The sequence below is a fragment of the Budorcas taxicolor genome, chromosome 6 (assembly GCF_023091745.1).
Source record: "Budorcas taxicolor isolate Tak-1 chromosome 6, Takin1.1, whole genome shotgun sequence".
Lineage (NCBI taxonomy): Eukaryota > Metazoa > Chordata > Mammalia > Artiodactyla > Bovidae > Budorcas > Budorcas taxicolor.
The window spans coordinates 77825525-77847332 of NC_068915.1; the positions used below are offsets into that span (position 1 = coordinate 77825525).

General features: G+C 34.5%; 1 protein-coding gene across 1 annotated transcript in view; it reads left to right on the forward strand.

The window, feature by feature from the left end:
- Positions 1 to 21808, forward strand: part of ADGRL3 (adhesion G protein-coupled receptor L3) — a 579390-nt gene that overhangs the window by 403735 nt on the left and 153847 nt on the right. The window contains exons 10-11 of the mRNA XM_052642093.1: positions 10112 to 10297; positions 13261 to 13299. Of these exons, the coding sequence (XP_052498053.1) occupies positions 10112 to 10297; positions 13261 to 13299 (225 nt within the window). The remainder of the gene's footprint in view (positions 1 to 10111; positions 10298 to 13260; positions 13300 to 21808) is intronic.

Genomic DNA, 21808 nt, shown 5'->3' on the forward strand with positions numbered 1-21808 from the left:
GTGAAGTCGCTCAGTTGTGTCCGACTCTTCGCGACCCCATGGACTGCAGCCTACCAGGCTCCGCCACCCATGGGATTTTCCAGGCAAGAGTACTGGAGTGGGGTGCCATCGCCTTCTCTGAGCCTCTCCACTAGCCAAACCCAAACAAAAGCCAGAGGGAGAGATGTCTTAAACATATCATGTTAAGTCCATTTCCTAAGAGAAAAGGATGGAGGAGGATGGAAAGTGGTCTTCCCTAACTTAAGAAATGGAAAGTATCCAGCAGAGTTCAGTTTTTCTTTGCTTCTCTCACCCGTCCTCCCTTTCTCATCCTCCTCTTCCTCTCCTCACTGTCTCTCCCTTCCCTCCTTCCTTTCTCTTACTCCATCCTCTTTCCTCTGCTCTGACCTCCCCATTTTTTCTTATGTTTTATGCAATGTTGAAAAACTTAAAGTGAAATAGATATCTGATTTATTCCTCCCCTCCTCCACTCACTGTAGTTCTGAGAATTTTTAAAGTAGAGGAACACTGTTTACCCCCAATAACAGTATAGATGAGGGGAAAAAAAGAGGGAGTGATTCTCTCATTTGAGCAGTATGTTCAGTTTCCGCTACCCAAGTTTGTGGGTACCACTGTAGGCTGCAAATAGGAATAAATAAATGGATCACGGTGCTTACTTTAGTTGGAAAAAAGCAAACATTATCATTTTTCTTAAGAAATGAGTTGTGTTTTTTCCTCCTGCAGTCAGGCAAGGAGGGAAGAACCAAGCACAAAATCTTGATGGTTTTGTGATTCACAAATGAAGTCAGGCCACTTATATATGGGTGAAATGATAGATTAAATTTTGAGTGATATTATAGAGTAGATTACATGTCACTAAAGAAAATGTAAGCCTTTAAAGTCAGAAGAAATTTGTTAAATGCTGGCCATAATACTTTCATAGTCATGAGATTTAATAAGAAGCCAAATTTGTGTAGAAAGGAAAAGCAAAATACAAAAAGAAAAATTTACCTCAGCAGCAGCAGGAAAGTGTAGGAGCAGAGAAGGAAGGAGAAATTGGTAGGTGAGTGGACAAATGGATGGGCAAGTGGACAGAAAGGTAGATACAAAGATAAATAGATGATTGGATAAAAAGATTAGATAGTGAAGCTGAGTACACACATCTTGAAATTAATGTTTTAAAAACATTTTCCTGTTTATGGAAGCCAATAAATTAGTTTAGAGCTCTGACTTCTCAGATACATGTGATGAAATATCTGATTTTCTCACCTTTCTCAAAGACTGTTCAACTGAAATCATAATCTCTGGCTTTAGTTTGACCTGTAGCTTGGATTCAAGTCTTCAAAACGGAGTTTATATTTTCTATTTTTGCATATCTGTAAAGAATTCATTGTACTTTACAATCCTTTATATCTTTTTTTTCAATTGAAAACTATGAAATTATAAATGTGAAGACCCTGCATATTTATAATATTTCCATGTAAAGTGAGATCTGCTTCCTACTTCATTAACTGGTCCAAGTATTATATGCAAAAGAAACACCTGAATTGTTACTGGGAAATAGTCTTTCTGTTTCTAGCAAACTAAAGTATCTTTTCTTTTGTCTGCACACAAGTTACTGACAGATTTTGAGATAATATAAGGTTCTTCCTGCATTTTCTAAAGAAGGATGTGTAGATCTAGAAATGGTGTTGCTGTTTTATAATATGTGCATGCTAAGTTGCTTCAATCATGTCCAATTCTGTGCAACCCTATGGACCGTAGCCCCACAGGCTCCTGTCCATGGAGATTCTCCAGGCAAGAATACTGGAGTGTGTTGCCAAGCCCTTCTCCAGGGGATCTTCCCGACCCAGGGATTGAACTCACACCTCTTATGTCTCCTGCATTTGCTAATTCTTTACCACTAGCAAAACATGGGAAGCCCCAGGTTCAGGTTACAGTACAAAATAAACCAACCGTTTGTTTTGGAACTGTGGTTGAAGCTTGTACCCAGATCTTAATTTCACCATTCTTTTAGCACCCATAGATCTACTATGGAATAAAAGCAAATTGCTTATTAATTTTATCAGAGATTTGTGGCATTTCCATATCTTCAAGCTTAATTAGCCTACATTCAATTGTAAGGTAGAGGCATTTTATCATCTATAAACCCACTTGACTCAGATTCATAGAAAAATAGGTAGATCTTTCAAAGAAATGGTAGCTTTGTACTTAAACACTGTATCTCCTCCATGAATTGCTTTGCCACCTAATTAATGTTTGATGTATAAAATCCCATGAAATGTCAAAGCTTATTTCAAATAAAATGGTTTTTTCTTGTGTCAAAATTTGAAATGCAAATAGTATCCATCTCTGTCATAATTATTATCCTTAACTACAGCAGCAGGGTTTCCCCTCCCCTATTCAAGCCTTAGGTATAATCCCACCATTTCAATACAGGCATTAATTTACTAATCCTCACAAAACTTATAAGATTTCTCAGTATGCATGTACTTATTTCTGAGGAATAATTTTAGCAGAATTTATTAAAAGAATTGTTAGAGATAGACATTGTAATGATGTCTTTAAGCTAGAATAAGCGAAATAACTATTTCAGTCTTGGTTCTTTGCACAGAAGACTTGAGGCAGATGTAAGATATGTGTATATTTTTGTATGCAAATAAGATAATAATAACTGTGGTGAGTGAAATAAATAGGACAATCCGAAAAAAGAGTAGCTTTGGGATGCCACTGGAAAGAATATGTTTCATGCAGGCCTGGTCTGGATAAGCAACCTTTGAACTGAGCTTGAACCTTAAAGTCATAGTAGCTATCAGTCAGTCAGTTCAGTCACTCAGTTGCGTCCGACTCTGCAACCCCATGGACTGCAGCACTCCAGGCCTCCCTGTCCATCACCAACTCCTAGAGATTACTCAGACTCACGCCCATTGAGTCAGTGATGCCATCCAACCATTTCATGCTCTGTCCTCCCCTTCTCCTCCCGCCTTCAATCTTTGCCAGCATCAAGGTCTTTTTCCAAAGAGTGAGTTCTTCGCATCAGGTGGCCAAAGTATTGGAGTTTCAGCTTCACATTTAGTCTTTCCGATGAACATTCAGGACTGATTTCCTTCAGGATGAACTGGTTGGATCTCCTTGCAGTCCAAAGTACTCTCAAGAGTCCTCTCAAACACCACAGTTCAAAAGCATCAATTCTTTGGCACTCAACTTTCCTTATAGTCCAACTCCGACATCCATATATGACTACTGGAAAAGCCATAGCATTGACTAGATGGAACTTGGCTGGCAAAGTAATGTCTCTGCTTTTTAATATGCTGTCTAGGTTGTTCATAACTTTTCTACCTAGGAGCAAGCGTCTTTTAATTTCATAGCTGCAGTCACCATCCGCAGTGATTTTGGAGCCTCAAAAAATAAAGTCTGCCACTGTTTCCACTGTTTCTCCAGGTATTTGCCTTGAAGTGATGGGAACGGATGCCATGGTCTTTGTTTTCTGAATGTTGAGCTTTAAGCCAACTTTTTCACTCTCCATTTTCACTTTCAAGAGGCTCTTTAGTTCTTCTTCACTTTCTGCCGTAAGGGTGGTGTCATCTGCATATCTGAGGTTATTGATATTTCTCCCAGCAATCTTGATTCCAGCTTGTGCTTCATCCAGCCCAGTGTTTCTCATGATGTACTCTGCATACAAGTTAAATAAGCAAGGTGACAATATATAGCCTCAACGTACTCCTTTCCTAATTTGGAACCAGTCTGTTGTTGCAAGTCCAGTTCTAACTGTTGCTTCCTGAACTGCATACAGATTTCTCAGGAGGCAGGTCAGGTGGTCTGTTATTTCCATCTCTTTCAGAATTTTCCACAGTTTACTGTGATCCACACAGTCAAAGGCTTTGGCATTGTCAATAAAGCAGAAATAGATGTTTCTTGGGAACTCTCTTGCTTTTTTGATGATCCAGCAGATTTGGCAATTTGATCTCTGGTTCCTCTGCCTTTTCTAAAACCAGTTTGAACATCTGGAAGTTCATGGTTCATGTACTGTTGAAGGCTGGCTTGGAGAGTTTTGAGCATTACTTTACTGCCATGTGAGATGAGTGAAATTGTGCATTAGTTTGAGCATTCTTTGGCATCGCCTTTCTTAGGGATTGGAATGAAAACTGACCTTTTCCAGTCTTGTGGCCACTGCTGAGTTTTCCAAATTTGCTGGCATATTGAGTGCAGCACTTCACAGCATCATCTTTTAGGATTTGAAATAACTCAACTGGGATTCCATCACCTCCACTAGCTTTGTTCGTAGTGATGCTTTCTAAGGCCCACTTGACTTCACATTCCAGGATGTCTGGCTCTAGGTGAGTGGTCACACTATCGTGATTATCTGGGTCATGAAGATCTTTTTTGTACAGTTTTTCTGTGTATTCTTGCCAACTCTTCATATCTCTGCTTCTGTTAGGTACCTACCATTTCTGTCCTTTATTGAGCCCATCTTTGCATTGTTCCCTTGGTATCTCTAATTTTCTTGAAGAAATCTCTAGTCTTTCCCATTCTGTTGTTTTCCTTTATTTCTTTGCACTGATCACTAAGGAAGGCTTTCTTATTTCTCCTTGCTCTTCTTTGGAACTCTACATTCAAATGGGCATATCTTTCCTTTTCTCCTTTGCTTTTCACTTCTCTTCTTACAACTATTTGTAAGGCCTCCTCAGAGAGCCATTTTGCTTTTTTGCATTTCTTTTTTTGGGGGGATGATCTTGCTCCCTGTCTCCTGTACAATGTCCCAAATTTCCATCCATAGTTCATCAGGCACTCTATCAGATCTAGTCCCTTAAATCTATTTCTCCCTTCCTTTGCATAATCGTTAAGGATTTGATTTAGGTCACATCTGAATTGTCTAGTGGTTTTCTCTACTTTCTTCAATTGAAGTCTGAATTTGGCAAGAAGGAATTCATGCTCTGAACCACAGTCATCTCCCGGTCTTGTTTTTGCTGACTGTATAGAGCTTCTCCATCTTTGGCTGTGAAGAATAGTAGCTATGAGAGAATCCAATTGATGGCACCACTGCCATTAACAAGAAGCCTGGAAAGACTCTTGGTGCCTCTCTCTCATTTCACTCACACATCCAATCAGAGAGTAAGCCTGTCTGTACTTGTAAATCTCTCCCAAATCAGGCCACTTCATTTCCCATGCTGTTCCAACCCTAATCCACAACAGCTTTTTCTACTGTGTTAGCTTCATAGTAGGTCCCCTTTCACTCACTCCTGAACCCTCTAATCCATTCCACTGAGTTCCGTTTCAAATATAAGCCTGAGTAGACCACTCCTATTTAGATTTTTTGATACCTTCACATCGCTCTTAGCACAATTTCCCAAAATCATCATCATGCCTTTCAAGCAGTACTACTGTTCTGCTCCTGCTCATCTCTCCAGCTGCCTGAACCCCAGTAACAAGTACCCTTCGTGCAGTGCCCTAAAGTCTCCCTGCATCTCTTTCCTAAAAGCTTCTCTCTCTGCCTAGAAGCCCCTATCCTCATCCCAACCTAATTTTCTCTTTTCTATTTCTCTTCAGATTAAACAGTCTTTCTCAGAGAAGTATTTCCTAAATTATTCCCTAACTTCAGACACCAGGCTAAACTGCCTTTAGGGCCTCCCTGGTGGTCCAGTGGTTAAGAATTCACCTTGCAATGCAAGAGACACCTGTTCAATTCCTGGTCTGAGAAGGTCCCACCTGTGTCAGGGCAGTTGAGCCCATGTGCCACAACTAGTGAGCCTGCACTCTGGATCCTGTGAGCTGCAACTAGTGAGCCCATGCGTCACAACTATTGAAGCCTGAACACCCTAGATCCTGTGCTCCACATGAGAGGTTACCGCAAGGAGAAGCCTATATATGGCAACGAGAGAAAGTCGGGAAGCAGCAACGAAAACCCAGCACAGCCAAAAATAAACGAAAAAAAAAAAAAGCTGTCTTTAAATTTGATCCGCTGCACTGGGATTCTGGATTGAATTCAAAAAAATTAAAATTAAATAATTGTGCAGTTAATTTATTAATAGCTCTTTTATTATGTGAAACCACTTTATTTACCATTTTATCCCCAGACATTAGTGTAGTGTTATTCATAGAAATTCAAATTGTGGTTAAATAACAAATGAACATATAGAATGATAGAACAGTTTTTGAAATTATAAATAGAAATGTTTTATTCTTTAAAACTGTATGTATATATGTATGACTATATATACATATGTACATGTATACATATACACAATTTCTTCTGTGTTGGTAGCAGATTGAATTCTGAAGGTATAAAATATTTTTTAAATTTATTTTCTACTTTTAGTACCCTGTCTTCCCAAAACATGGTTATTCTAGAGTTCACTTACTTATATAGCATCCTCTTGGCTCTCTCCACAGTCCCCATCAGAATTTTATCTTACTGGGTCACCCTCAACTTGTCTGTTAACTTTCAACTTATTTGATATTTTCTGTTGTTTTCTTACCTAGTTTCCAGGTCTTTATTACCCCTGTACTATATTCCCATAAAACCTCACAGAAATTATCTTATAATTGCATTTTTGAATTAATACCATCTGCTTTTATGTACCCCGCATACCAAGCAGTAGAATGTGAGGTTCCTGAATGTGAGCAAAACTACATGTAACATTTGACTTTATTTCTTTAGGAAATAAGTGTCCAAATGATTGTTAAATGAATGAAATAATTTTTTAATTTTTAATATTTAAAACTTTTTAAATATTACTACTACAGTTTCTTCAATTTTAAGAGGAAGCAGGGATCATAATAATAGTTATATCCATTTTTATTTTACTTTAAATATGGTTTTCACATTTTTATTTTAAACTTTTTTTATAACTTATCTGTACTTTTTTTTTTTTCTGTTGCAGCTTTCTTGTTAGTGAACTTTGAGTTCCAGACTTCTTTTGTGGAATTAATTTGATTTATTCTTCATAAATTCATAAACACTTCCTGAATGCAAAAACATAATAACTATTTTTAAGATAAATTACTGATGATTTTTGTATTTGATTCAGCATTTACAACAACACACTATCTGTCATTGACACATACATTGGCAACATCATTATCTTTTATGTTGAAAACAGTTATATTTTGACTTGTCATCTATATTTTCAGCTCTTTCATTACTGTATTTTAAAAAAAAAATTAAATTTTTATATTAGGGAATTATATAGCCTTCTTTTTTATCTTATCATGTCCTATCCCAATATTATAATAATTAATGTTGAAAACAAAGTTTGTACAACTACCCAGAACCAAAAAAAATTGAATTGCAATATGAAAATACCTATTTTTTTTTCTGTTTGTTAAGTAATTTTTCTTTTTATAATGTTCCCTGATAGCTGTAATGAAAGTCATTACTTGAATCTTCAGTTTTGAAGATAATGTGCTAAAGCCTATTACTTATTCTAGTAGATTCCAGCCTTTTTCCAAAAGGGCTCATTTAACTGAATCACAAGACTCCAGAGGTGCATATGCCTTTACATTTTCTCATAGAAAAAGTACTATGTGGTAATAAAGACATAGAAGAAAACAATACAATAATAATGATTAATAGTAACAATGGTAATAAAACAATTACACAAGAGCACAATGCTTAACAAAGTAAAACAATAGTAATTTCACAAATATGTTCATTTTTATGAGAATAGCATAGGTGGAACACGATAGCAAATGCAAGACTCTGTGCATGGTGCACTGATTAAAAGAATATTCTTTTGGGATATTATAGGAACTCCAGCTATCTGGATACTCATGTGCACAGGGGTTTTGTAACATTGCTAAGCAATTGTATCAGGTGTTCAGACTTAATTGATGGAATGCTGAATCTGAACACTTTGTGAATACTAGCATTTTACCAATTTAATTGATGAATAGTGAATTTTATAAATCATTAAGTGAGTTAATAGATTACCAGTAAATAGCTCTAAATTGTATATAATGATTAAATATATGAATTATAATCACATTTATATCATTTTGTGACTGCTTCAAAGTACTTTCATGATCCATCAGTGGGTCATGAATGCTACTTTGGTCTACATTGACTTTGTTACACATTTATCCTTGAACCTTATAATGTATTCCATTTGGTGTTACAAGCATCTTAGTTTTTCAGGCCCTGATATTTTACACATTCAATAAACTTAGTGCAGGTATTTCTGTCTTTTTTCATTTTAAAGGTTTTTAAAAAGTACCAATTAACCATATAATACTTTAACATATTCTTCTTGCATTATATATTCTTGTAAAATTTAAGCATTGAGGAAAATGATTCTTCTTTCGATTTCCATCTTTCAATTTTGTCCTATGTGTTTAAACATACACATATATATATAAACACACAAAAATCTACATATAATATTTATTTTTCATAGCATGTTTATATGCTACTTAAGTAATATTCATATTTCACAAATACCATGCCTATATATATTAGTATATATTTATAATTTTTATACTTGCATTTATTTTAAGTCAGTATTACATGTTGAAGATTGATGTTAACAGTATTGTTCTCTTTATTACAAAGCTGTTGTATAGTATTCCATAATTTTTATATATATGTCCAGTTTTGCACAGATATAATCCATTTTGTTTTCTATTATAAGCAAGCTGGAATGAATATATGTGAACATTTCCCTTTCGTAACAATGGGATTATTTTCTTATGGCTGATAGTGATAAGAAAAATCTCTGTCTTATACAGTCTTCACATTTCAGAGTTTAATAGACACTATAATTTACATAAGAAGTATACAAACATACACATCCAATAGTAGTTTATGATTGTCATACGCATTTATACAAATCTTTGCCAACACTTGGTTACTAAGCTATTTTTGCATATTTGAATTAGGATTTTCTATAAGCTTAAGAATGTGATTGTTAACAATTTAGGTATTCCAATTTGCTCCAATTTATTCATTTATTTCTTTAACATTTAGTCCTGCTGCAAATATATTAAGTATCCCTGCATAAATAGTGGTAACCAGTTTGAGTTTTGAAAGCTGTACCCCTTACAGCTTTCTGAATATTGATTAGGAAGATAGCCTTACAAAGAGAAGCCCTTTCTGTTTGTGATCCTAAATTCTATATCAGACTGTTAAAAACAGAAAAAGAGAAGAAAAGAAAATGTTCTAAATAATGACACTTTTGTATAAGTAATAGTAGGGCAGACTAAAATTAGGAAAGATATATGCCAAACCATTAACAATCTCTAGAAAGTGGGAATGTATAGAGTCAAAAGAAGAGACACTCATTATTTTTGCATTGCATACCTATATCTAAATTGCATTAATATGTTATAATTGTACTTTAGTTTAATTTTTAAAAAGATCAAGGACATGGTAACTTGGAAAATTATACTTATTTACCTTTTTAAAAAAAGTTTTACAGGCTTTCCTTACAAATTAGTATATATTCCTATCTTCTTATTACCCAGAGCTGTCAAATTTGTTCAAGTGATCGTAGCATATAAATTTTATCTCTTTTAACATCTTTGGATTGTTGACAATTTGAACAATTCTTATAGAATATACTTAAAAAATCAGCACGTAGTTTGAGAGAAGGAAAGTGATAGAATCTAAGCAACAGTTTGCTACCAAGTACATGGGAGGTGAAATCTCTTACTTAGTAAGAAGATGAAGACCATTTTAAATAACAGAGTTTTTATTTGGAATTACATTTTCACAGAGTTTAGCAGACAGTGAGTATTCCTTGTAAACTAAGTGTTAAACTAGACATAATGGAAAATGTGTATTGTTCTCTGAGAACACAGTTGTTCACAACACAAACTCATCAATGTTCAATTTAGAAATGCATAGAGAAAAATCACTGGGCAAACCTTAGACTTAACCCCTCAGATGGGTAAATTGAGAATCATTTCCAGAAGTTAGATTCCTCAAGAGGAGCTTCCTAAAGGCATGACTTTCAAGTTAGTTATTAAAGAAAATAATGGATTAGCAGGAAAACTCAGGGAATGTGTACCAAATAAAGAAGGAGTTTAATAACTTACTTACCTCAATGATTATAACATATGCAAAAACAATTGTCCAAAGAAGCCAATAAAATTACTTAAGATCTCTTTCCTTTTTGTTCTGTTTTCAAAATTGTAGTTGAAATCTGGAGAGACAGCTGCCAACATTGCTAGAGAACTGGCTGAACAGACAAGAAATCATTTGAATGCTGGAGATATCACTTATTCTGTCCGGGCCATGGATCAGTTGGTAGGCCTCCTAGACGTACAACTCCGGAACTTGACTCCAGGTGGAAAAGATAGTGCCGCACGAAGTTTGAACAAGGTAAGGACCTTAGTTACATGCATCTTTAAAGTTGTAGTAAAATCAGTGAGACTTCCCTGATTAATTTCTCTCTTTCCATAAAATTAGATCATTCTAAAGAAAATTGCTAGCTATATTCAATTCACTTCACTCTCTCATTATAATGCCCTTATTTGACTTTCAGTCTAAGGAACAATAAATCATAATCTCTTTAAATATATTTTGAATTATAATTCATTTTCTGTAGAATCCTGTTCTGGATGCTAAATTCTGACATGGTTAATATAGATAAATGCCACTTCTTTTATTTCTTTTTTTTTCCCCCTTTCAAGCCTTTATTAATATGATTAACAGTAAAACAAATATCTAATCAATAAAGAGAAATTTAGAAAATAACAGTGAGAAAAGATATACATAATACATTATCAGTTCATTATATTATAGATTAAAAAAATAATTTAACCTAATTCATATCACATTTAAAAGCTCATTGGACAAAGCATTTGTTTTAATTTTCCTTTTGATTTTTAAGTAACTTATTTTGCATCACTACCATTATAACTTAATAGGTTTTAATGTGTTTCAGCAACTTTGAATTGTAAGTAATAAAAATATTTTTAAATTTTAAGGAATTTTATGTGTTTTAATTTACAGCTATAAATCTACAACGTATGTTTATATACATTATATACACATATGTAAGAATTTTGTATATAACTTATACAGATATAAGCACTGTATTTAAGTGTATAAAATATGTTTTATATATATTTATAAGGAGTATCATTTATGTAACAAAATTTCACGTTGTGAAAAGATAATAGAATTGCTGCCATTAGATAACATATATTCTCTTAATGGCATTTTTGTAATAAAGATGATCAGTTATTGAAACTGGATTTTAAGGCCTTAAATATCAGGGATAATCTTAATATCAGGGATACTTCAAACAGCAAGAATTTGGCAGCAACAGACTAATATCCTGTGGAATTCACTGAATGAATATTCCCCTTTAGAATGAAAAAATAACTTTACAGAGTGGTCTTTGTTATGTTTATTTCTTTTCTGTCTTATTTGACTAAGAGTCTCATGAGATGGAAGACATTTTTTAAATGATGATTGTTTGACATTAAAGAAAAAAAAAAGCTAGATATTTTATCTAGCAGTTTTTTCTGCAACTTCATCCTCAAAAAATAGATTCAGTTTTATCAGTTAGATAGAATTTATTACTAAGGGTGGTTTTTTTTGTTATTTTCATGCTAAGTGAAAAGGAGTTATTTTTGTCACTCACATCCATGATAGAATCTCAGCCCAGCCCCTGACAGAATATAATCCACAGCTGTCTATGTAATCTGGGCATGCTGTGATTTTACCAAGGCTTACTGAATGCTGTTAATGAATATCGCTGCCAGCTATTGTTATTATAATGTACTAGAAGTAGTAATTTCTATTAATGCTACATATCCATAACACTACTTGTTATAGAATATTTTGTATCTTTATTTAAAAATGATGTTGATGTCTGGCAATATCAGGTAAAGCCGGCAATTAATGTCACATTCTAACAGGCTACAGCTAATCAGCTTGCCTAGTCTGAATATCAAATAACTACATAATGGGCAAATTTCCATTTGTGAAGCTTTTTAATGCTCTCTTTTGTTTCTTATTTGGCTCTTTTCAGTTGTTTATATAATGTGGTTTGTCATATGTTAATTTGCATGATGGGGTAAAGAGATGGAATGGCAAAGGTTATTCACATGCTTCCTGGCTTGCTACCATTTTCTGTGATTCCCACTGTTCCCTGAAGCAGTTATAACCCAACAGATTTGCAAAGTCATCTTGGTACAAATCGATTGTGTTCCACTTTGAAATACTGGAGAGTTTAGAGACCTTTTAAACCAAGACGCTAGTCAGTGATCCAATGACAACACTGGCAATTTACTTGTACTCATTACTCATTTAATTCTTTAGAGGAGTCACTACTCTATGCTCATTGAAGAATGTATGAATTAAAGTTGGGAGAGTATTAGCCACACAAAAGGTATCAGAGTAACTGCTTCTTAAAAATGGGTAATTTTCTCCTTCAACAATCAAGGCTACTGAAGGAAAAAAAATACTAGAAGAGGAGGAAAACTACAATCTAATTTATAAAATTTGCAGTCATTTATTTAAACTGAACAAATATATGTATTAATTATTCATTTTATCACCAGGAAAAAAATATTTGGTACTGAATATGAGTTGCTGATAATCTTTTTCCCAGAAAAACATCATTCTGTATGTAAACAAATAAACACAGTCTTGTTATTCCACAAAAGTTTCTAAAATATGTAAAATCTTTTCGTCAAAACCATTAAAAGAAATTCTTCAAGAAATAAAAACAGAGATAAATCAGAAGATTAATCACATTCTTTTAATCAGAAATTACTTATCTCTTGGTATTTGTCTCTTAGAATCAATGAGTCAAATGAATATGCATTTCTATTTTATCAATAAATAAAACTTTTTGTATGTATGAACAAATGGTTTGTGGTACATATTAACTATCTAAATTATCTTTAAACCACAGACAATTTACTATCTTTAAAAAATGGGTTTCAAATTCTTGACATAATTTACTTACTTCACACATCTTCATCTGTGGCCCACAAGTTAATAACTAACCTCATATGAAATGAATCATGTCAAAAAAATAAAGTATATTGATTTTTACTAACTTCTACTAAATGTATTCTAAAATTTCTTTCCATCGTTAACAGCTTTATACCATCCAGTTATCACTTGGGTTCTGGAAAAGTATTGGTTAATATTTTTCAAGCCAATGCTGACATTTTGCTGCTGCTTAGCTGTCATTCTCTTCTAGGAAGTAGTGCACAACAAAATAAGGTGTTTGTGTAGATGTGTTCTTTTATTTTTCTTGTTTTCTTCTGTCACTAATTTGTTTTTTCTATTCTGTGTTTAATCTGCTGTCTTAATGGATTCAGCTTCAGAAAAGAGAGCGCTCTTGCAGAGCCTATGTCCAGGTACTTTCTGCGTTTTTATAAATGTGTTAAGTTGTTAAATTATCTCTGTTGGCAATAGCATGTATGGGAATCTGACAGAAAGATGATAACGTATTGAACTTGAAGAATTTCAGGGAGGGCATAGAGGGTGGGAATGGAAAGCTATATGAAAGAGCATGTGCTAAAAAGAAATTTGACAGCAACAGTGCTCTATCATACAAGAGGATCATAGACTAGCAAAGAGATGCAACTTTGGCATGAGAATTTTGATCATCATTGAAAGGTGAGTTGGATATAATATATAAATCTCCAATTTCTTCAGAGGGGGCTATGAAAACATTTCATTCATATATTGATCTGGTTAATATTTGAGTAACAAGTCATCCAGAAATGACAATCAAATGAGACAACAGTTCCAGGATACTTGGAATGTTATACTTCTGTACCAAATTGATCAAGACATGCTGTAATGATTTGATTCTTTCACTCATTATAAACACATGAATCCCAAAGTGAATGTTTCAGTTGACATGTTGTAATTTGTTTCTAAGCAGGATTTAAAAAAAAAAAAGTTTCTATGTTTATGAGTTCTTGTGGAAAGGAATCCCTGAAGCAAGCTTCACAGTTATTTTTAGAAGGAAAAGAAGGGCGTGGATGTCAGAAGATAGGAGAGAGAAGAGAGGAGAGAGGTGAAGGAAAGAACAAAGGAAGGGAGGCAAGGTCAAATGACAAAAAATTTAGTAATGACTTCACTCTGCTTTATTCAAGGTAAATCAATCCATGGGTTGCCAGAGTCAGTGCCTCACCGTCAGTAGCACACTCTTCCTGAAGGACATTGGGCAAGAGTTAGTTTTATGGAGACAACTCAAAACAAAGCAAAGGAAATTAGGGATTTCCTTATAAGGATAGCAGATCCAGTTTTCTAGGGTAAAATGAGCTGGGTTAGAGGGTTGTGATTGGCTCCTTGACAGTCATTTCCCATAAATGCAGGTTTAGATTTATGATATGGGCCCAGCTACTGAGGCAGCTTCCATTCTGTGGGTTCCAATATACAAGTTAACTTTATCAGAAGGAAGAAAAATATGAAACTGTGTAGCTATAAATTTTATTCCCTATGTGGATATATCAGCATGTTTAAAAGGGAAGGTCAACTACATTTGTAAAGAAGGATGTCCTCGAGACCCAAGTTACTAGTTCTCAGATTGGTAGTCCAGAAATTAAACTGTATCCGTTTATTCACAATAAGGGCATTGTGTGAGACAGTCATTTAAAAGGGGGAAAAATATCTGCATAACAGAGGTTAGGAAGAAAACCTTTTAATTTGTATTTTTTCTTACAAAATAATGAACCGTTGTATATAAGAAACTGTTCAGATTTTTCTAATATTTTGGAAAAGAAATTACTTTGGGAGGTTTATGTATATAGACTGCTTAGTGTGTGCAATAGATAGAAAAAAATGAAGTACTCTTCAGAATTGAAAGCTGAGGATCATTTTTGAGCAATATTAGGATTATTTTTGATTACAATCTATGTTATTCTTTAATGGGGCCTTGGAAATAATTAGACTTAGCCTTTCAATATTTAAATCTATGAAATGCATGGTCATTCAAATAAGAATCTCTGATGGAAAATTAATAGCACAGTTTATTCAATGGCTGATTTCCTGTTGTTATAATTGACTGGCTATGAATAAATGTTTCAGCTATTGACCAAACATCTGATAAGACCAAATACAAACAGAATATTGGTGAAGTGGAAATGCTCTGCTTGCTAATACATGACATTATTTCTATTCCTTTTGTATAGATCATTATTCTGTGAGATTCTAGACTGAATAATACCTAAATCTTTAGTCTATTTGGCTTTTAAAGGTATGTTCTCTATTATTTCTATGTTCAGAGCACATTCTAAGCTACCTATGAAATAGGAATGAAATATGCTAGAAAGGTTTTTTGCACTAAATTTGAAAAAAAAATTTATTAAAAGATACTTAAATTTTTTTTTTCCTTTCCATGGGCACATATTCTTCTAGATATGATTTTGACCATCTAAATACATTTAGCATTTAATTATTTAGAAGTACAGTGTCTATTTTATGAATTATCTAGATCCATTCATTACTTCTTGCTTCCCACTTTTTATTTCACACACACACAGTAACAGTGAAATCTGGACTGTCGATAGTCAGCTATGATAACTGATCTATAAGTGAGCAATTAAAAGTCAGTTGCTTTGATTTTTTAAAATAATATATAAATCACCTAAAACTTATTATGCTTTTATATCAAGAATTTTAATGAAAATAAAAAAACTAGGTCCAATATATTTTATTTTTCATTATTCAGTTGCAATTTTAGATTACCCTAAAAGTTTTGTTGACTATTAAAATATAGGTATTCACATATGTCAAATTAAAATATCATTACCATATCCCAGACACAATGCATATATTCATTTAGAAGAGGGTTTTAAGTTTTATTCCAGAGAAGACAAGTAAGGCTTGTGTTCCATATGCATATTAAGTAGTTACCATATATATTATTACCAGGAGGGCCCATAGAGGTGAAGATGAGTGAATTGAAATCTGGAGAGATCCAATGACTGGAACTAGGTCACACAGCTGACACTGAAGGCACTAATGCTTCTATCCTGGTGCATCCAGTGCTTCTTCAAAACCATGCTTAAGTATAACAGTGATATATTATGAAGAATAAATCATTTATTAGGCATTGTGACCATCACTGTGAAAAGCATTTTGCATAAATTCTTATTTTATATTCTTTTGAAGGAACTATTAAAATTTACTGACATTCATTTTTTTCCATTTTAAATGCTTTAAAAGCAGAACATTTTCCTAGTTAAGAAATATGTTTTGATTTTTGCTGGCAGTTTCCTTTGTTCTCCAAATCCCATAGGTGGCGTGGACTCCCTGGAGGCTCATAGTCAATCTTGCTTGATGGTAATAGAGTCTGCCTGCCAATGTAGGAGATGTGGGAGATGGGGGTTCAATACCTGAGTCATAAAGATCCCCTGGAGGAGAAAATGGCAACCTACTCCAGTATTCTTGCTTGGAAAATCCCATGGAGAGAGGAGCCTTCCAGGCTACAGTCCATGGGGTTGCAAAGACCTGGACACAACTGAGTGACTGGGTACACATGCATCGTTATTGATGTGAATCTTTTGAGTCATTCTTTGGAAACCACTATTACTTGCATAGTTAGGCCAAGAACTGATTTAACAATTAGTAAATAGCTACAAATTTTTTTTTAAAGACACAAATCTGGTTTCTTCTTCCCATCCTTCCTTCCATTTTGCATTTTTTTAAAAGGTAGATAGTCTATGTCTTAAGTCTTACAAAGTATTTGAAATAAGCTCTCTTTTTATTAGATTTTACTTATTGTATTTTATTTGGACTTAAAATTTACTCATTTATTTATTTTGTTTGTTTCACCTTCATTATCCACTAGAAATCTGTATCCTAGGTATCATCACTGTAAAAGCAATCTCAGCTTCAACTGTTTAAAAAAAAAAAAACTCACACAGTAGTTAACAAAAACATTCAAGAATTACTAGTTGAGCACATGTGCACAATAATCTTCTCAGTACTGGGAAAACAGCAGGGCCCACAACAGGTCAAAATGCCTGTTCACTCTCATAGGGTGAAATATCTAGTAGCAGAATATAAACAGTACATATATGGTATGTGAGATGATAATAAATGTTATGGAGAAAAACAGAGCAAGAAATGCATCACTGAGGTGAGGTGACATTTCAGAAAAACTCTGAAGGGGTGAACTGTAAAGATATGTAGGAAAATGCATTCTAGCAAAGAAAACAGAAAGTTTCTGAGGTAGAAATATGCCTGTGTTGTCTAGGAAGCCAATGCAACTGGAATGAAGTGAAAGAGAAAAGGATGACAGGACATCAAGGGCCCAGATCTGATAGACCTTTGTAAGGACTTCAGCTTTTACTCATAGACAGAGAAGAAACCACTCCAGGTTTCTGAGCAGAGGGATGACATGGTCTGATACATTTGAAAATTAGAAAATAGATGATGGCAGGGAAAGTAAGGGCTGAAACAGGGTAACCATTTGGGCAATAACAACTACCTAAAATAGGATATGAGTATGGGATGCTCAAATAATGTTTCTGGTTCAAGATTTTTTCTTTTTTTTCAAAGTGGAACAAATAGGATTTACTGTGTGGATCACAATAAATGGTGGAAAATTCTGAGAGAGATAGGAATACCAGACCACCTGACTTGCTTCTTGAGAAGCCTGTATACAGGTCAGGAAGCAACAGTTAGAACTGGACATGGAACAAGACTGGTTCCAAATAGGAAAAGGAGTGTGTCAAGGCTGTATATTGTCACCCTGCTTATTTAACTTATATGCAGAGTACATCATGAGAAACACTGGGCTGGATGAAGTGCGAGCTGGAATCAAGATTGCCGGGAGAAATATCAATAACCTCAGACATGCAGATGACACCACCCTTATGGCAGAAAGTGAAGAAGAACTAAAGAGCCTCTTGATGAAAGTGAAAGAGGAGAGTGAAAAAGTTGGCTTAAAGCTCAACATTCAGAAAACGAAGATCATGGCATCTGGTCCCATCACTTCATGGCAAATACATAGGGAAACAGTGGAAACAGTGTCAGACTTTATTTTTCTGGGCTCCAAAATCACTGCAGATGGTGATTGCAGCCATGAAATTAAAAGACGCTTACTCCTTGGAAGGAAAGTTATGACCAACCTAGACAACATATTAAAAAGCAGAGATATTACTTTGTCAACAAAGGTCCGTCTAGTCAAGGCTATATTTTTTCCAGTGGTCATGTATGGATGTGAGAGTTGGACTATAAAGAAAGCTGAATGCCAAAGAATTGATGCTTTTGAACTGTGGTGTTGGAAAAGACTCTTGAGAGTCCCTTGGACTGCAAGGATATCCAACCATTCCATCCTAAAGGAGATCAGTCCTGAGTGTTCACTGGAAGGACTGATGTTGAAGCTGAAACTCCAATACTCTGGCCACCTGATGCGAAGAGCTGACTTATTGGAAAAGACCCTGTTTCTGGGAAAGATTAAGGGCAGGAGGAGAAGGGGACAAAAGAGGATGAGATGGTTGGATGGCGTCACTGACTCAATGGACATGGGTTTGGGTGGACTCTAGGAGTTGGTGATGGACAGGGAGGGCTGTGTGCTGTGGTTCATGGAGTCACAAAGAGTTGGACATGACTGAGCACCTGAACTGAATTGAAGGGATTGTAAGGTGAAGTGTCTGGAAAAGAGAGATGTTGGAGTGACCCACAGTGTTTTGCCTGAGCAACTGGGAGAATGAATTTGCCCTTTACTGAAATGGTCTATCTGTGACCAATTTGAGAGGAACATGAAAAGAACTTCACTAAGAAGTATGTTAAGTTTCTTATCAGATATGCAATATTGATGGTAAATTTGCAGTTTAGGTATATGAGCTTAAAATTTAGCTGAACGGTCAGGCTAGAAGTAATCATTTAGTAATGTTTCAAAAACCAGTCAACCCTAAAGGAAATCAATCCTGAATGTTCATTAGAAGACTGATGCTGAAACTTAAGCTGCAGTACTTCAGCCACTTGAGACGAAGGGCCAACTCATTAGAAAAGACCCTGATTCTGGGAAAGATTGAAGCCCGGAGGAGAAAGGCATGACAGAGAATGGGATGTGATGGCCTCTCTGATTCAATGAACATGAGTTTAAGCAAGCTCCAGGAGATAGTGAAGGACAGGGAAGCCTGGCATGCTGCAGTCCTTGGGAACACAAAGAGTTGGACATGACTGAGCCACTGGAAAACAACAAAAGCAAAAACAATGTTTCACTTAGAGTGGCATTTTCAGTCAATGTTTCATTTCCTAGATGAGTTTATCAAGGAAATGAGTATAGAGAGGAGAGAATCTAGAGCTGAGACCCGGGACACTGTCATATGATGACATCCGGGAGAGGAAGAGTAACCAGCAGCAGAGACTAAAGAACACCTTAAGAAGGAGGAGGGCCTGAAGAGTATGGCATCCAGGAGTCAACTCAAGTTCTTATCTCACACAAAAGAAAAGGATGTCAGGTGCTGCTGAAACTGCTCAGAAACACAAATACAGCTTTTCAGTGATAAAAGTAATGTCAACATTTGATGAATTTTAAAAGATTCTAAAGCCTGGATACATAAACGTTTCTACCTATTGCTTTCTTTTTTTTTTTTTTTTTGGTTTTTAATACATACTTTCTGTGAACCAAAGTTGCTACTTGCACCTTTGACAAAGTGAAAATTGAATTATGCCAGTTTTACTTGTGTGCCTTTGGTGGATGAGACAAGAAAAGATTCTAACCTCCATTTATACTGCTAGGAAAAAATTAATGAGTATTTTCAAGTTCCTTGTTTGGTCACTTAATTGGCTGTGTGACAAAGAGCTCTGTGGTGCATGTCAAACAAGTTTTTGAGTCTTCTAATGATTTGTGCTTTGCTTGACTTGTGATACTATTCTTTGTAGCCTGTCAGGCTGGATATCCTTGTTAAAGTGGCTAGAATAAATTGCCTAGTGGTGTGCATACAATGTAGTATATTAACTACAGCAACGGGGAGTACTTTTAGCAGCTCTTTCAAGAGATTTCGATGTTTGCCCATAAGCATCAAAGCCAACTCAAACTTTCATTTAATATAATTAAAAGGACATCTGAAAGTAGTTTGAATCGCACCAGGTTCTTGAGGTTTGGTAACCCTTTGTTAAAACACTATGAACTTAATATATTTCACAGCTTGATAAATCTGCACTTGATTTGTGTAAGAGAGAAAATATAAATCTGCACCCTGCATGTTTCTGGTGCCCTGAACCTATTGCTAAAAGACACTGAGATCAAAGAAAGTGACTTCCATGTAAAAGTAGTTTTCTTTAGATAAAGAAGATATAAGAATTCTTTTTTGTACATTGTAGTCATTAAATACTGTTGTAAAGCAATTGCTGAATCAAAAGATAGTAAAACCATATGTAATATAAGCAGTGTAAATTATACAGACTATTATTTAAGATCTTGGATAGGTCAGTTCATAAATCTAATGATGTGAAAACCTCCAAAGGATAGAGACAGATGTTGATGATGGGCTTTCTGCTTTGACGTGCAAAGAACATCATTTTGGGAATCTCTCAAAATCCCCATGGCTAGTGTGTCAGATCAGGCAGAGATGGCTGCTTTACAAAGTTATTTCCAACTCTTCCATTTTGCACATTTCCTATAAATCAACAAAATGTTCCTGTTTTCATATATATATATAGCTAGAATATATATATATATATATGGTTTATATATATGGAATATATATATAGAATATATATAAATATATACATATATAGAATATATATAAATATTTATACAGAATACACATATAGAATATATATATATATATATATATGGTTCATAAATGCTTCAGGAAGTAATTCTAATAAGGGTGGGAGTAAAAGACCTTTTATTTCTATATAAAATACTTTCACCTAAAACAAAAGTATTTTCTCACTTTTTTTTCACCAAATTTTATTCTCTCTTGTCTTATAACTTCTTGATTAAAGCCTGGATCATTATTTAATTGTAAAATTGTTCATTTAAAGTCCATTCTAGTGCATCATTGCTTTCTGAACATAAGTTTACCTTCAGAGTTTTAAATACATATATCATAAATATATATTATTTCTATGCAAACATAAGAGAGTACACATCAATTTACCTTACTATGTGTCTTTGAAGCCTTATGATCATATACCTAATGAGAAGACCAAAAATACACTTGAAATAGCATTAGAGATTTAAAATCCTACTTTCTGAACCTATCATTAGCATTTCTGGTGCAGGTTAGAAAAGAAATGGAAGCTTTAAGGTGTCATTTGCAGTAAAATAATTGCCTAATGACTTGGAACCAAACAAATGATTTTTTAATACTACTCCCAACAGAATTATAATTTTTATATTTTCACTTATCTCATGTATGAATTTTGTACAGTCAGTAGTCACAGAAACTTAACTATGGTAACTTAAACTGGGACTTTATTTTCATAAATAAAAAGGAAATGTAGTTGAAGCAGTTCAAGATTAGTATGAACACTCCATTTCAGAGACCAAGGCTTCATCTGTTTTTCTGCTATATTGTCTTTAGCACCTGGGCTTATCTTCAAAATGACAAGATGCTTACTTAGCATCCAATCATCACTTCATGCTAATTTCTATACACAGAGAAGGACAGTAAACTATTCATTTCTGTTACAACTTTCCAAAAATCTCACCCAATTACATTTAATCATTTCCCCTACTCCTAACTGTATCCCTTGGCTGTTCAGTTTACATAAGTAAATTCTTCTTTGATAGATACAGTTTTGCAGCTGGGCAGTGTCCAATGATTCTGTGTCTCAAACAAGAGAATTATTGGGAAATAGTATTCTTAGATGAAATAAAAAATACTTTTTTCATATTTGATGGTACATATTGATATATTCATCCAGTTTTGATGTGATATCTGCCAG